The sequence below is a fragment of the Drosophila montana genome, unplaced genomic scaffold (assembly GCF_035044405.1).
Source record: "Drosophila montana isolate Dmon_TW-CO22-7 unplaced genomic scaffold, ASM3504440v1 contig_2482_1, whole genome shotgun sequence".
NCBI lineage: Eukaryota > Metazoa > Arthropoda > Insecta > Diptera > Drosophilidae > Drosophila > Drosophila montana.
Window position 1 is genome coordinate 45728 of NW_026997352.1, and position 16353 is coordinate 62080.

Sequence of the window (16353 nt, forward strand, 5' to 3'; positions counted from 1 at the left end):
AGATCGATGTGATATGGATGGAAATCGGCTCAGCTTAGCGTCCAGCAAGAATATATATACTTTATTTGGGGCAAAGGAGCTGCTTGCTCCTGTTTGTCGCATACATTTATATTAACCCATTTTTAATGATCGAAGAGTGTAAAAGGTTTTCTTTAAGACTGTTGAATTTTGAACTAATTATTGAATCTGATATTTGTTCTATCGAAGTTTTAGAAACAACATTTAAATTAAATCAAAAATAATTCCACTTTAAAATTTAAAGTATCGTAAAATTAAGCCTCCAGAAAATCATTTGACATTTACTTCGAGTTAATTATAGTCCCAATTGTTGCCCATTGGCTAAGCAAGCTTTAAGCTGATACAAAATACTTTGAGAAATAAGATAAAAGCTTTTGCTTTCTCGTAAAGCCTATTTAATGAATGGCGATAGCTTAAAGCTCTCACGTTTTTAGAAGCGCACATTGGCTAAGTGAGCTTTAAGCTGATACAAAATACTTTGAAAAATGGATTAAAGCATTTGCTTTCTCTTAAAGCTTATTCAATTGATGGCGATAGCTTAAAGCTCTTACGTATTCAGAAGCGCCCATTGCCTAAGTGAGCTTTAAGCTGATACAAAACATAAATTGATAAATGGATTAAAGCTTTCGCTTTCTCTTAAAGCTTAGTCCATTTCTAATAGCTTAAAGCTCTCTTATAATCCGAAGCGCCCACACGCAAATGATGATAACAGTTAAATAGAGAAACAAGCTCGGGAAGCATGACAAAAAGAAGAGATAAATAAATGGAGAAAGAAACTTAAAGAGAAGTAAAACGGTAAAAGGCAGATTATTGAGTGCCCCGTTAAGCCCCAGTTTGGTGAACTTCATTGGAAGATGAGACTGTTGACTGTGGACTATTAACTGTGGATGTGGTTGTGGTTGTGGACATGGGTTGGGACTCACCTTGCGGTACTCCTGGACAAATGCGGTGATCATCGTTTGGATGGCGGCGGCTCGTGTGGCATGGAGGGCCAGATGCTTGCCGTTGCGCAGATTGAGCTGCAGGGCGGCGGGCCGGGGCAGCGTGACGGCGTTCTGGATCTCGGCAAAGGATATGGCCTGTACAACGATCAGATAGTCGGCGTCGCGCCGTGCCAAATAGAGGCCGCTGTGGGAGACGCCCATGATGGAGACATCCGGATAGAGCGGTGCGCCCTGAACGGCAAACAGGCGGGCAAAGTACAGGGGCCAGTCGCGGGCCATGTCCACCAGATGACGTTTGACCAAAGCGCGCACCTGTTGCCCGCGGGCAGCCAACGTGTCCACGCTGACGCCATGGCCATGGAGCATATTTAGCGCCGCATTCTTCTCCTGCGGCGTGATGCGCAGACAGGGCGTCACGCCGAACACATCGCTGAGCACCTGGGCGAAGAGCAGATCGAGCGCCACGGGCGGACCGATTGGCTCGTGCGGCTGGAATACCTCCTTGCGCACCCGCAGTTTCCATGGCACGCGATTGTAGGTGAGGCAGGCGCTCGATCCGACGGCGCCGGCGCCGGTGCCAGCCGCTGAGCTGGCCGTAACGGCAGCTGCTGTCGCCGCCACGGTCGATGAGGATGTGGGCGTAACGGGCGGCGGCACAGGAGCCGGCACCACCACGGCCGACATGCTCGAGTCCAGTAGATCTTCACGCATGCCCGCCGAACTGGCGGAGCTCTTGCGCTTGCGCTCGTTCTCATACTTCTGGGCCATGTGCGTGCGGAACGTGGCCGGCGTCGAGGCCAAAGCATCTCGATCCCGCTCCCGCTCCCGATCTCTTTCTCTTTCTCGTTCCCTTTCTCGATCTCGATCTCGATCTCGTTCCCTTTCCCGATCTCGGTCCCTTTCCCTTTCCCGTTCTCGTTCTCGTTCCCTTTCGCGATTCAACTTGGCGCCTGTGGTGTCCAGGCTGGCCTGTATGACGCGCGGCGGCGCCGGCTGATAGACCTTGTGGCTCTCCTTCTCGCGCTCCACCTGGCGCAGCTCGTAGAGACGCTCGCGTTCGCGTTCGCGCTTCTCGCGCTCCTTCTCGCTGCCGCTGCCCGAGGCGGGGCCCTCGACCTCGGCGCGATCCCACACCGACTCCGAGTAGTCTTCCCGATCCCGCGAGCGACTGCGGCTGCGCGAGCGCTCCCGCTCCGTTTGCAGCTCCTGCTCCCAGGCGGCGGCCGCATGCTGCTCCTGCTGGTGGTGCAGCGAATGCTGTTGCTGCTGCTGCTGCTGGTGCTGGTGATGCTGCTGTTGGAGATGGTGCTGATGGTGGTGCAGTGACTGCTGCTGCTGGTGCTGGAGATGGTGCATTTGACGCACTGCACCGAAGGTGTCGCGCTCCTGGCGCTGTATAAAAGCGGGCACGTGCTCCTTGCGATAGTCTGGCTCCGGCTCGTCGGCATCGGGTGATCCGTGCTGCTGCTGCTGCTGCGCGGGCGGACTTTGTGGCGCCGGCGGCGGTGCAGGCGGCGCCATGCTGGGCGGCCTTATGGGCGGCGGTGGCGCCGGCACGCTGGGCGCCGGCGGCAGCAGCACGCCCGGCCAGGCGCTGCCCGGTGGAGCCGGCGGCGGCGATAGTTTGCCCTCCATGCGCTCGATCTGGGTGCGGACCGTGGCCAGGGACTCGACGGGCGGCGGATTGGCGCTGGCAAAGAGCCCGCCCAGCTGCTGCTGTAGCATCAGTTTGCGCGTGTCCTCCAGCTTGGCGGGAGCACGCTGCTCCGACTTATTGGAGACGGTGGAGCGCACCGAATGCCCGGCGGTCACCTGCTCGAGACGTTGGCGCATCTCCGAGCTGAGCTTCAGCTTGCCGACGCTGCCCGGTGGCGGGCGATCGGCGCCAATCTCGAAGCTCTTCTTGGCCAGCTTTGTGGCCATAATTGTGGTCGTTGTCGTCGTCGTCGTCGTCGTCTGCTGCTGCTGCTGCTGCTGCTGTTGGAGCTGATGCTGCTGCTGGAGCTGGAGCTGATGGTGGTGCAGCTGTGCCGCATCCTGTACATCCCTTCCGCCGCCATTCGTCTCCAGGCGCATGCTGCTGCGCATGAGCTGCATGACGGGCGGCGTCGGACTCTTGCAGGACTCAATCTCGAACTCCTCCCACTCGATGGCCGCGGCGGCGGCGGCGGCGGCGGCGCTGCTGCTGCTGCTGCCGGCATTATGCTGCGCCTGGGGCGTTGTCTTGCGCTGCTGCTGGCGCAGCTTGAAGGCAAAGAAGTCCTCCTCCGTTTGGAATTGCGGCTCGCCCTGCGGCGGCGGCCAGCGCCATTTGCCAATGCGCACCGTCTTGGCCCGGCCATAGGGATCCAGAAAGTGGCGCGTCTCCGACGGATCCTTGCTCTCCAGCGGTGGCGGCATCGGCGGCGGCGGCGGCGGCGCCGGCGGCTGCATCCCAGACGCTGCCTCCAGCACCAAACTGCTGCTTCTCGTCGTCGTCATCATGGTCGTCGTCTTCAAGCGCAGCGGCGTCTGAGCCGGCGGCGGCGAGATGCTGCCAATGATCGCAGCCGGAGGTGAGCCGCTGCCATTGCTGCCGCTCCCATTGTTGTTGTTGCTCCCATTGTTGTTGTTGTTGTTGTTGTTGTTGGCGCTGGCCTGCTGGCTGAGCAGGGTTTGGAGGGCCTGGTTCTGGGCCAGCAGCTGCTGTTGTATCTGTAGATTCTGCGCCATGGCCGACTGGAGAAAGGCGCGCTGCACCTGCTGCTGATAGAGAGCGGCAGGCGCGGCATCTGAATCGCCGCCGGGCAGCTGGATGAGCTGATGCAGCAGCGGATCGGCGGCGCCGGCTTGGCTGTGCTCCGTGCTGCCGCCGCCCTTGATGCAGGCCACCAGCTGCTGACGCGAGCCGAGCGTATCGAGTGTCTCGTCCAAAGGCAACAGCTCGCCCACAAACTGTTCAAGATTGTCAGCTTGAGCAGGATTAGCTCTCTGGGCGCCGCCACCGCCGCCGCCTCGTATGCTGGCGGCCAGGGAGCGCGCATCGGAGAGCTCGTCCAGTGAGCCATCGAGCACGGGGCTAAACAGATCGTCGAGAAACTGATCGACGTCGGAGGCCTGCGAGGGGACGCGCACGCGCCGCACATGGGAGGCCAGCGAGGGCGCCTCGCTGGTGTCCGACATGGCCGAGGAGCGTGTCGCATATTCCGACTTGTCCATGTTGTATTTGCTGCTGTGCGCGGAGCCGTGCGATGCGGCATGCGAACGCCGTCCGGCATTCTGGGATTTCTGATAGCGCGGCGCCGACTCCTTGCCCATCGGCGCCAGCCGCTCCGCCGAATGGTAGCGATCGTTCAGCCTGCTCTCGGACAGACCCAAGGCGAGCGTGTGCAGCGGCGACTCCTGCGAATCGCTGTCGGGCAGCGGCAGCTGCTGACTGCCCATATCCCCGGCCAGCAGATCGTCCAGCGACTTGGAGCGCGACTTGGACTGCGCCCCGGGCAGCAGATGCGGCGTTATGGGCTCCTCGGTCCGTTCGAAATAGCGCTCGTTCAGCGCCGAGCTGCGTGACAGCAGCTCCCGACTGCTGCGTCGCTGCGGCTGAGCCGGCTCCGGCTCCATGTCCCGCTCCCTATCCCTCTCCCGCTCCCGATCCCGCTGCTGCTTGCTGGCGGCGGCGGCGGCGGCGGCGGCGGACGTTGTGGGTGGCGCCGGCGGTGGCACGCCCGGACGCTTGACGGCCTCGGGCAGGCTAGTGCGCGTGAATTTTGCGCCGGAGCGCAAAAGGTCGCTGCGCGGCGCTGGGAAGGCGGGGCACAGCTCCTTCTCGGCAATCAGATCCATGACATAGTCGAGCCCGCAGCTGTCCGTCAGCTGCTGGCCATCGTCCAGCACCAGGGTCCAGCCGCGGCTGGCCACGCCCAGCGTGGAAACGGCCAAAGCGGCGGCCTCCTCGCAACTGGTCCAGGAATCGACGGCCACCGTCTGGCTGGCCTCATCGGGCAGTGTGAGCGGCAAGGCCATGTCGCAACCACGGGCCCAGGCGCGCCACTCCAGCCAGGCGGGCACGAAGCTGCGACAATTGGCAGCGGCGCCGGTTGAGCTGCTCTGCTGGCGCAGCAGCTGGCGCTGGAGCAGCTGGCGCGTGGCCGTCGCCGGCGCCTCGTCCGTGACAAACTTGAGCAGATACTTGCTAAACGCCGGACTCGGCTGGAAGCAGCACAGGCACTGGCCGAGCAGCTGCCAGAGGCGTGTGGCCAGAGCGGGTTCGGCGCCGTGCAGCTGATTGCAGAGCTGGACGAGAATCTCGTCGCGCAGGCCGCGCGAGCTGAGCGCCTTGTGCACAATATAGTCGGAGAGCAGCTTCTCCTTGGCGCCCTCGCCCTCCAGCGCCTTGTCGTTGCTCCAGCGCAGTATGAGCTTGAAGACGGCGAGGGCATCCTGAAAGTCCTGATCCCGGGAGGCGGCGCGCGTCAACAGGGGCGCCGCAATTGGCTCGCGGCGCGGCTGCAGCCGCAGCCCGTTGCAATAGACGCTGCTGAACTTGCCAAAGCTAAACTGGCCCAGATCCGACGGCAGCTGTGCACTGGCCGCGGGCGGGCCGGGCACCGTGCCCAGCACCTTGACCAGATGCCGATCGCTGTGCGGCGGCGTCCAGCCCTGCAGCTTCGAATAGATGAACGCCAGCTCGGCGGGTATGTCCAGATAGCTGAGCTGGCTGCGCTCCAGCACCGCCTGCTTGGCCTCGCGCGCCTCCCGCGCCCGCTGCGCCGCCTCGCGCGCCTCTTGCCGCCGGCGATGATCGGAGCGCAGCTGCTGGACGCGACGCCGCGCCATCTTGCCGCGCCACAGCCGCTGGGCGGTGCGCACGCCCCGTCGCAGCTGCTCGTACCGCAGCTGCTGGCGCTGGCCGCGCCAACGTGCCTGCAGACGGATGGCCGCCGACTGGCGTCGGGCCAGCTGGCGGCGCACCAGCATGCCGCGCACATGCCGCTGTATATGGACGGCGGCCTGGCGCAGACGTTCGGTGCGTCCGCTCTCGAGTGCGCGATGCAGTGCCTCGCGTAGGAAGACGCGCGTGGCGCCCAGCTGATAGTCGGGTCCCTCGACGCCGGTGCGCGGCATCGCCTCCAGCAGCAGGCGGCAGAGCTCGCGATAGGGCGTGCCGCGGGCAAGCGGCGCGCTCAACAGATGGCGATAGCGCTCGACAAAGTGCTGGAAGCGCAGACGCACCGGATAGCCGCGCTGGCGTATCTGTATGGTGTCCAGCATGCCCAGATAGCGCAGCTGCTGCAGGACACAGGGCATGTCCATGCGCAGCGGCTGCTTCTCCTGATTGGGCTTGATGCAGCGCACAAACCACGGATGACAGCGGCCCATCGACTGCAGCAGCTGCTGCAGTGAGTCCGCAAAGCGGGCGGCCACCGTCGGCGTGCGCGGCTTCATGGTGACAAAGCGTCCGTTACTGCCCTTGGGCAGGGTCTTGCCGGCATCGCGTTGGGCCCGCAGCTGCTTGGTCAGCTCGCTGACCAGGGGCAGCCGGCTGGTGGCCAGCAGCTCGAGCACATCGCTGCGCAGCGCATCCCGATTCTTGTCCAGAAAACCATCAACGCAATACCACACCTGGCCGGCATAGTGTGTAACGCCGAACTCCTGGGCGCCAATGCGCGGCCGGGCGTACAGTTCGCTGAGCGCGTGATTATAGTGGCACTTCTCGAGGAAACTCAGATCGGTGGCACGCGGAAAATTTGACTCGTCGTCGAGCAGATGACAAATGCCGACCGGTTTCTTGGCCAGCAGATGGATCACCGGCAAATTATCGTCCCAGGCGAGAGGCGTCCACTCGAGACGCTCCCGAGCATACTCGGCCTGCTCGAGCTTGAAGACGTGCTTGTTGAAATACAGCTGCAGATTCTCGTTGGCATAGTTGATGCACAGCTGCTCGAAGCTGTTCTCGGCCAGATCCTCGAAGCCGAAGATGTCCAGGATGCTGATGCGATGGGCGTCATGGGTGCCGCCCTTCTGCACAATCGAATTGATGCGCGAGACGAGCCAATTGAAGAGGCCCGCATAGAGAGCCTTGGCGAACGCATCGCGGGCATCCAGCGCCTGATCGATGCCGAGCGGCGTGTGGAGGCGCTCGGCTCGCGCCTCGGTCGTCCGGCTGGTCAGCGCTCGGTGCATGCCCTCGGCGCTGATGTGCAGCAGATGGGCGGCCCATTTGATTTCGGCATCGGAGCCAATCTCGACGCCCTCCTGGCCGTGACGCAGCTGCCGGCGATGGAAGTACACGTTGCCCAGATGCAGCACGGCCGCTAGCACACGGACAATGCCCTCGCGTTCGCCCTCGGTGACACCGAGCACCTGCATGGCGCTCAGCAGGGAGGCCCAGTCGACCCGACCGCTGGCACAGTCCGTCGCGCCCTGGTTCAAATAGAAGTACTTGTCCGCCTCGAGCAGACCATATTTGGCGCGCTCCGATTCGCTCAGGCCGCCGAGCATCTCGTAGAAGACATGATAGTTGCGCTCGCCGGGCGCCTGGGTGACAATGCGCGACTTCTCCAGCAGATATTGGGTTATCTTGGCGCCGACAATGGCGCCGCTCTTAAAGTAGACCTCCAGATACTTGCCGAACCGGGAGCTGTTGTCGTTGCGTGCGGTCCGCGCATTGCCGAAGGCCTCCAGCAGCGGCGCCGCCTCCAGTATCTGCTCCGTGATGACAGCCGAGGCACTGCCGCCGCCCGGCACCACCGCCGCCAGATATTGCATTACGAGTTTGGTGGACTCCGTTTTGCCGGAGCCCGACTCCCCCGATATGACGACCACCTGGGGTGAGGGCAGTGCTGCATGCGCCGCCGCTCCAATGGCAAACAGATGCGGCGGCAGAGCGCCCAGCGGACGGCCCGCGTACTGCTTGGCCACCTCCAGGCCGTAGGCGTCGGGGAACATCTTGTAGGGATTGACCGCGATCAAAATGCTGCCCGCGAACGTGTAGATGAGCCCCTTGTCGTAGCGCAGTCGCAGATTCCACAGCAGCGACGCCTCGTGCAGATCGTCCAGCAGGGTCATGTCCTCCACTCCGCTGCTGCCCAAATCCTGACGCGCCCGCAGGCTGCCCTCGCCCGGCTGCAGGGCAAACGTTTGTGCCTGTGACGCAAAAGAGATTCAATTAGTTCAGTTCAAGCTGATCGTTCCAATTGTGTTTGGATTGCGGGCTTAAGACACGTCAACCTATCGCAACGATAGAAGGAAACCCTTTGCAACGCATCAACCCATCAAGTGAATGAGTTCCATGTCTGTCGGTCCCTCTGCCTGTTCCTATACAAATTCGTCTGTCAGCATCAAAGAGTAAGACAAATTATACTATCGCAACGATGGAAGGAATCCTTTTGCAACCCAACAAGTGAATAAGTTCTTTCGATAAAGTCCATCCACGTCCGTCCGTCGGTCTGCCGACTCGTCTCTCAATAACAAAACCCACTTAATGAAACTTCGCCTAGACCCATCGGATAAATCGTGGTGTGGTTATTCGACAACCCGAGGATGCGTACACTCCCCCAATGCTTTTCTCAGCTGAGAATCTTAGATTAGGTCAACTGCGTTTGATTGGGAAAGAGGAGCATGTGTCTGGTCTAAGGAGTTTAACATTCCGTATACGACAAGCACTTTTTATTATCTCTCTTGTCCATTCTATACTTGAGTTTGGGATTAGGTCTCGGGTAACCCATATTCTATATTTCAAGCTGGTATTCTTGTGGTCGGTTGTTTTTTTGGGAATAGGATAGTCTCCATTTGCGGACTTGGTTTGCATTCTATTCTTGCGTTTGGTTCAGGTCTCTGGTAGTCACATATTCCATTCATCAAGCTGGGATTCTTGTGGTAGGTTTTTTTTTTGGCAGCAAAGTCTTCATTTGCGGGCTTGGTTTGCTTTCGTTTCGTACGGAATTTAAACCATCTCATATACTCCACATGGAAAGCCAGGTCTATCAATTGCAGACGGCTTAACCAGACAGCTTCTTCCAGACAGTCCGTGCTTTTCAGGATTGTTCATCCAAGGGAAGAGATTATTCCACCTTCTAATAAATGCAGATCAGTCTCATTGAAGGTCTTGCCTGCTTTCCCACCTTATGCCCACAGCTCAAACCAGGAAGATAGAGAATACATGCAACGAAAACACGCTCTATAGAACCCTCTTCTTCCGATGGAAGAGATTGTTCAGCCTTCTAATAAATACAGGTCAGCTTCATCGAAGTTCCATCTTCCATAACTTCCATGGAAGCGGCCGCAATTTATGACACTTGATAAGTCTAACCTAACTGGTCTTTTAGCTTGGATTATATTTGGATAAGTCCGGCTGGGAATAAAAGCTGAGAGAAAGACCTAATCGATTTTATGAGAATATCGAATTGAGAACCGAACAAGTCGACAACTTGTGACAGGATTTAGTTGGGTATGCGGTTTGGCTTGGCTCACATGGCGGGCTATCACATCGCTGCAGAGCGTCGAGAGCCGCTTGACCACCTGAGGATAGCGGCACTTGAGGCGACGCTGGCGACGCAGCAGCAGCTGCTGCTGTTGCTGTGGCGACTGCTGGGCAAAGATTTCGTCCAGATCCTCGAGACTAGCTGGCCGCTGGCGGCGCAGCACGTGCGGCGAGAGCAGCGCCAGCGACGGCGACTGGGCCGGACTGGGCGTCACTGAGCCGCAGCCGCTGCCCCGCTGCCACGGCTCCAGGTGGAAGCGTACGATGCGCATCTAACGGTACTAGCCGAGAACCAAGAACCGAACCGAACCGAACCGAACCGAGATTCGACGCGGAAAAACCGGACGTTAACCAAAAACAACAATGGCGCCGGAGACTTTGTTGGCCGCCGTCTCGAATGCAACTGAAAGGAGTCAAGCGGAGCTGGGCCAATAGCCGAGACATTGCCACAGTTTTCCCCCAGTATGCGTTTTTCCCTGCCCCCCTCCTGTCCACCTGGCCGCCCCTCTGCTCAAGCGCCTAAACGTTTTCTTAAGGCAATCGATTGAAACACGTTTCTGTGTCTATTTCGGCCGAAAGTGGGGGTAGCACGCGGCCCAAAGATGACACTCCTCCCGGCTAACTGGCTGGCAGACGGGCAGCCAGTTTTGGAGAGCGAGAGAACAACGGGAAACGGTAGACAAGACTTGCGCAAGAGAAACCTGTCGCATGGCTTTGACTTTGATCTCGCGCTGCCCGATCTTTGTGATCTCAATTCAATTAAGAGAAGAACAACTCTCTCTCCCTCTCTCTATCTTTCGCGAGAGAGCGCCACTTTCTCCGAGCCAAGCCAGAAACAGTTCAAGTCTTGCATTCTTGGTCTTTTAAATCCGCTGCAGCAACGCGTGCAGCGTATCGATTATTATAATCGATTATTATAATCGATAGTGCCCGAAATTGATCGACTGATCAAAATAAAAGTTGCGAGAAAACTCGCATGCTAAGGCCTTTATCCTATCGAATAATCGATAACCAAATTATCAAATAGGTGTAGATTAATTTGCTAGATAGCTGAAAGAGTATACTTTAATTTTCGACATTTGTCGAATATTCGATTAGCTTAATAGTGAATCTGAATAGAATGAATATTTGTTTGTGTGTAAATCGATAAATCGATTAATTGGCAAGCATTATTATCAACGACAACCTTTACCTCTTGTGCCTTGGATTAATCGACTAATTGATTGATTTATAAGCTTGCCATAAGCAGCTTGCATTAATTGAAATATCTATTGAATTCAAAACTATCCGATAAGCTTTGATTAAAACAAAGCTCTAAGGTCAAATGAAATGAATAATAGCTTTCTAATAATATATTAGAATTAATCGACTAATCGATTGATTTACAAGCTTAGCTTTTAAAAGGATGATGCAGCTTGCGCTAATCGAAATATTGATTGAATTAAAAATTATCCGATAAGCTTTGTGAAAACAATTAAAACATGGTTGAATTTTACTTAAATGATAGTTTTCTAATAATATATCGATATATAGCTTTTTATCTCATTGCGTTAGCTAAACTGATTAAATATTTAAAACAGAAAAGATGGCCCAAAATTTGAGCTTAAGCAAAACGTAATTCTTTCATTTAAGCGCAATTAAGCTCGCTCAAAGCTTTCAGGCGCTTTCAAAGCTCCTCTCGCACAGCTAATTAGTTCAATGTAAGTAAAATTGAGCTCGCTAAAAGCTTTCAGGCGCTTGCAAAGCTCCTCTCGCGCAGCTAATTGCCGGTCTGGCTTACGCAGGGGGCATGTCCCAGTTCATGTTTCCCAACTGAAACGTTTTTTCTTGTGGCTAACTGGCCAACAAGTTGTCAGACGATGCCAATTGAACAGGATACACTGAATACTGGTTGCGAGCAGTGTTGACCATTTCAGCTCTATTCTGGCTAAATTCAGCTACAGGCAGAGGTCAGCAGCCGGAAACTGCTGACATTTGCAGTTGCCTGCCAATTCTGGCTACTTTTGAAGGGATTTAGCTATTCTTTTTAGCTTTTTAACTTTAACATTTGTTGCCGAATGCAGTATTTTAGCTTATGGACCAATTCAGCTATTTACAGCTACTTTTAGCACTTTTTTTAAGCAACAGCTGGCAACCCTGGCGACAAGTAGAAGCATGCGAGCCAGTTTGGGGATTTGTATTCTTGATTTCTTTGCTGGCGCTTAGGGGGCAACAACTGCAACTGAAACTGGCAACTGGCAGCGGCAACGGCATCGGCATCGGTAACTGTTACCAGTTATTAGCCAAAGCCGCTGGCTGAGTGACTCTTGCTGCCGTTGACTGGCAGGCTTAATTGCAAAGGAAAAAGGAAACGGAGTCAGAAGAAGTCGCTGCCGGCGCTGGGCAATTAGAGAGCCGGCGACTGGCTCGGTCGATCGGAGCAGCATACAAAACACTTCCGTTGCAGCACGAAATTGGCCACCAGTTGCCTGCCAAGTGGACAGTGGCCAGTGGACAGTCGCCAGTGGCCAGCGGCATGTGATGAATACCAAGTTTTGCCAACTGCCAAAAACAAAAGCGATTTGCCCAGTTGCCGCATTGTCATCTATTTCTTTTCGCTGACAGGTGAAAATAGTGAAAAGCTGTCATAAAAAAAGCTGCTGGCCCTTGGCGACTGCGAACAAAAAGATATGCTCGACCAGGAGATACCCTGCTTTTATGACTATGCTTTTCTTTACCCACTATCCCACATTTATTCCATTTATTCTCGTGTAATTTTCTAAGTCCGGAATCGAAACACTGACTGCCAAAAGTTAGTGCCACAAAAAATGTATGCTCGACTCGAAAATACCCTGCTTTGATATCTGTGCTTTTCTCTACTCACTATCCAACATTTAATCTATTCTAAATAAATTCTTTAAATATTTTCGTGCAAAAGTAAGTGCCTAAAGAAATGTATGCTCGGCCAGCAGATACCCTGCTTTTATGTGCCTTTCTCTTTCCCTTAGATTTCCACTATCCAACATTTGTTCCATTCCAAATACAATCTTTAAAGATTTTCGTGTAATTTTCTTTCTGTCCGCAATCGAAACACTGACTGCCAAAAGTTAGCACTCACCTTGCCCTTGATCATGGCCTGGACGACAATCACTTGAGCTGCGCGATGCACCTCCTGAATCTCGCCGGGTATGGGATGACCCACGCCCGGATCGAACCACACCAGATCGCCTTCGGCCCAGTCCATCGCGTCCAACTTGGATCTAACCCGTATGCGTTCAGTAGATCAGCTCCAACTTTTCCAGCGAACTATTTGCAATTATTAATAATTTGTCTTTCTTCTGCAAGCGCTGAGCGGGAGCAAGTACAGGGGAATTGTGGGGCTGGCAAAACTTCAAGCTGCCGGCTGATGCATTGCTGTAAATAAAAATTAATAATTAAAAAACATTTGATTAGTCAAGACTTTGATTCACACAGAAAAAAGCTGAGCCACAAAAATATAAAAAAAAAAAAACAGCAGACCATAAAAAATGCACGTAATTATTTCGCCTCTCTATAAAAAAGTCGCTGCCTTTGGCTTATCAGAGACCTCGCTCGCCTCCCTTCACCCGACACAGGTGATTGTCATTGTCACTCGCAGGTGTGCGTGTGTGTGTATGTGTGTGTGTGTGTTTGAGACAGGAGACAAAGTTGTCAACGTTTAGGAGGGGGGCAGACGGCTGAAGGCCGTGCACTGCCTGCGCTCATTGAATGAAAGTACGTTTTTTTTATCTTTTCTTTTCACTTTGCTTTCCAGCTTATTATTACAATTATTATTTGTATTTTTTTGTTGTTGTTGTTTTTTTTTTTCTCCTTTTGAAATGCAATCAAACGCAACCGCAAAGTTCATACGTTTTGACAGCAACAATTGTTTAGCCAGCAGCGCCTCGATTCAAAAGGTCAGACGATTAAAGATGCATCTGGTAATGTATAAATGGGCATTCCAGATCCAGTAGAAACTTGACGAAGCGAGAAAGAGGGGGTATCTGCGGCACACCGAAGATTTAATACCCTTGCAGAGCGAACCTTTTCATAAAGCTTTGCCCGTGTCTAAGAAGCACAGGGAAAATAATTAAATGCCGAGTATGGATAAATAAAAAAGTTGTTCATGCAAGAACCTTATTTCCGATCGATCGTTCCTATGACAGCTATATGATTTAGTGGTCCGATGTAAATAAGACTTTGCACAAATGTAGGGAACATAGTAAAACTTATAAATGGCGAGTTTGGTCAAGATATTTTGAAAAACAAAAAAGTTTTCCATACAACAACTTAATTTTCAACCAATCGTTCCAATGGCAGCTATATGATATAGTGGTCCGATGTTGATAGGATTTTGCAAATATAAGAGTAGCATAGTAAAACTAATAAATGTCGAGTTTGGTCAAGATATCTTGATAAGCAAAAAAGTTTTTCATACAAGAACCTACTTTTCGACCGAACGTTCCTATGGCAGTTGTATTATATAGTGGTTCGATCCAGCTGGTTCCGACATATATACTGCGTGCAACAGTAAGAGGGACTTCTGCAAGTTTTATGACGATAGCTTTGAAACTGAGAGACAAGTTCGTATATAAACAGACAGACAGACGGACATCCTTAAATCGACTCGGCTGTTGAATCTGATCAAGAACGAATTATAATACCGTCTGCAAGGGTTAAAAAAGTAAGTGTGCTCTTCCTCAACCAACAGCAAATTAAAGATATTTGATCTGTTTATACTATTCCAGAAGCTACAAAATTTGGCGACTCTAGCTCTAAAAATCTAAGAGATTTGCTCAAAAAACAGAATTCCGATAACGATTCTTATCGTTTGCTGGGCAACGGGGCAATTTATCGATTTTCGTAAAACAAACTCGTACTACGTTCAAAATTTCATCATCATACCCTTTTTATACATTTTCAAAGGGATCAGCGTATAAGCAGTAAGACTGCTCGACTGGGAGATACCCTATACGCAGCAACAAGCTGCCGGTAAAAATATTCTTTCTTCAATTTGTTTTATTTTGCGCTGAAATCGATCAGTACCTTCTTATCTCTACCAAGCGAATTAATGAGGCAAGAATATTCTAGCTTCTTTCTATCAAGGGCATAAGCAAAAAATAAACATACGCATGTCCCATACTTTATATGGCAGCTTCTTGACGAACTTCGATGTTGAAAGAAGTCTATTGTGAGTCCAATTTTGTGGTACGTAGAGCGGCATTAAAGTTATAGTCGAGCTCAGGTGCCTCTCTCTAATTGGCCTAGAGTCCTGCTGTGAGTTTCTGTGGTAGCATCCTTTCTCTGGAAGAGGATTAAGAGAACCTCTGTTGATCTAGCAAGCGACTACAAGTGGTAGTCTTTGATCTATAGAACTAGAAATCTTCAAAGAGCTGACAGCTAGTTGCCTACACAGTCAAGTCTTCACATAATGCGGCTGTACCCCGACTTAGACTCTGGCTGTGCTTGAAGAAAGGTAGAACAACAACTATGGACATCAAAAACAATGTGACCTAAGGATACGTTATAGCCAGGAAGAAGGATGCGTCTTATACAAGGAGGTCGCATCTGGGCAAAGAGTTTGTCTCTAGAGCTCATGGCACTGCATCAGGCAGAGACTCCCCCTACAATTGTATTAGTTACATTATTTTTATTTTATTATATTATATTAGTGAGAGAAAATCCTCGAATTTACATATTTATGAAGCACAAGACAAATCCGTTTGTTCGTTGCCGCTTCTGAAAATAACTTTCCACAGAGCTGTTTTTTTTTTTTTTTGAGAATTCGCTTTCACCTTCAGTTCTTTTCAGAATCTCTCAAATTTCAGCATTTGGCCCAGATGCAAAAAAATGTAAAACAAAAAAAATGCATAATTAAAAGCGTAGAAGAAGAAGAAAAACATTTGATTAAAATTGATTTGATGAACAAAGCGCCAAAAGATGAGAATTCGGCTTTAAATTTGGAAATTGTTGGCAAAATTCATAAATAAATAATATGAAAAATGCGGCCGCCCAAAAAAAATGCTGGTCAAGAATATTAAGCAGCCATGGCCAAAAGCGAGACACACACACATTTGTTGTTGTTGTTGTTTGTTGTTGTTGTTATTTGTTGTTGTTGTTGTTTGTTGTGATTGTTGCGCGGTGGCTGATTACCATTGGCGAGACAAACTTTCACCTGTTTAGCGGCAAAAGCCTTTAACATAAATATTTATGCCCAAAAAAAAAAAAAAAAAAATATGACAAGTTACAACAACAGCAAGAAAAGCGGTTGTTGTTGTTGTTGTAATTTTATTCATGTGGCAAAGAAATGCGCGCACTCGCACTGAATTTGGCTTGGGATTTGGAATTGGCTTTGGCTTTGGGTTTGGCTTTGGGCTTGGGTTTGGCTTGAGCTTCGCTTTTGGTGTAGGCCAACAAATTCGTGCTAAATGGCTGGACAAGTGCTTACGAATTGACAAAGTCAATACAAAGGCGGGTGTGTGTGGGGTTGGTGTTGCGAGAGACAACTCGTTTAGCGCGCCGCATTTAACAAGATAAAACAAGTAAGCGCAATGTCGTAACCGACTTGCAGATACCCTGAACCCAAAGCGAATGTTGTGATAACAAGCCTTGCAGCTGCCTTCTTTGCATAGAAAAAACAGCTGTGCTTCGTTTAGCCTTCGTCCCGAACTATTTATGGAAAAGAAATTCCCAATTAACTTTGGTGTCTACGAAATCGAAATCTAAATCTAGCATACAAAGGTGACATACCAAGGAACAAGGCTCTACATTTAAGAATATTATTATTTTATTTATTATATAATATTTAATATCTAATATTAAAAAATTATAATTTTTTTTATTATTTATTATTCATTGCTTATTATTTATTATTTATTTTTTTACTATCAATTATATATTATCAATTATTATAATAATATTTTATTTAACATT

The 16353-nt window shown here is 51.6% G+C and overlaps 1 protein-coding gene across 1 annotated transcript in view; it reads right to left on the reverse strand.

Annotated features, from left to right (window-relative positions):
• Myo10A (Myosin 10A) overlaps positions 1 to 16353 on the reverse strand; it is a 40828-nt gene that overhangs the window by 16060 nt on the left and 8415 nt on the right. The window contains exons 2-3 of the mRNA XM_064682663.1: positions 12521 to 12816; positions 942 to 8087 (exon numbers count right to left, since the gene is read on the reverse strand). Of these exons, the coding sequence (XP_064538733.1) occupies positions 942 to 8087; positions 12521 to 12646 (7272 nt within the window). The 5' untranslated portion in view covers positions 12647 to 12816. The remainder of the gene's footprint in view (positions 1 to 941; positions 8088 to 12520; positions 12817 to 16353) is intronic.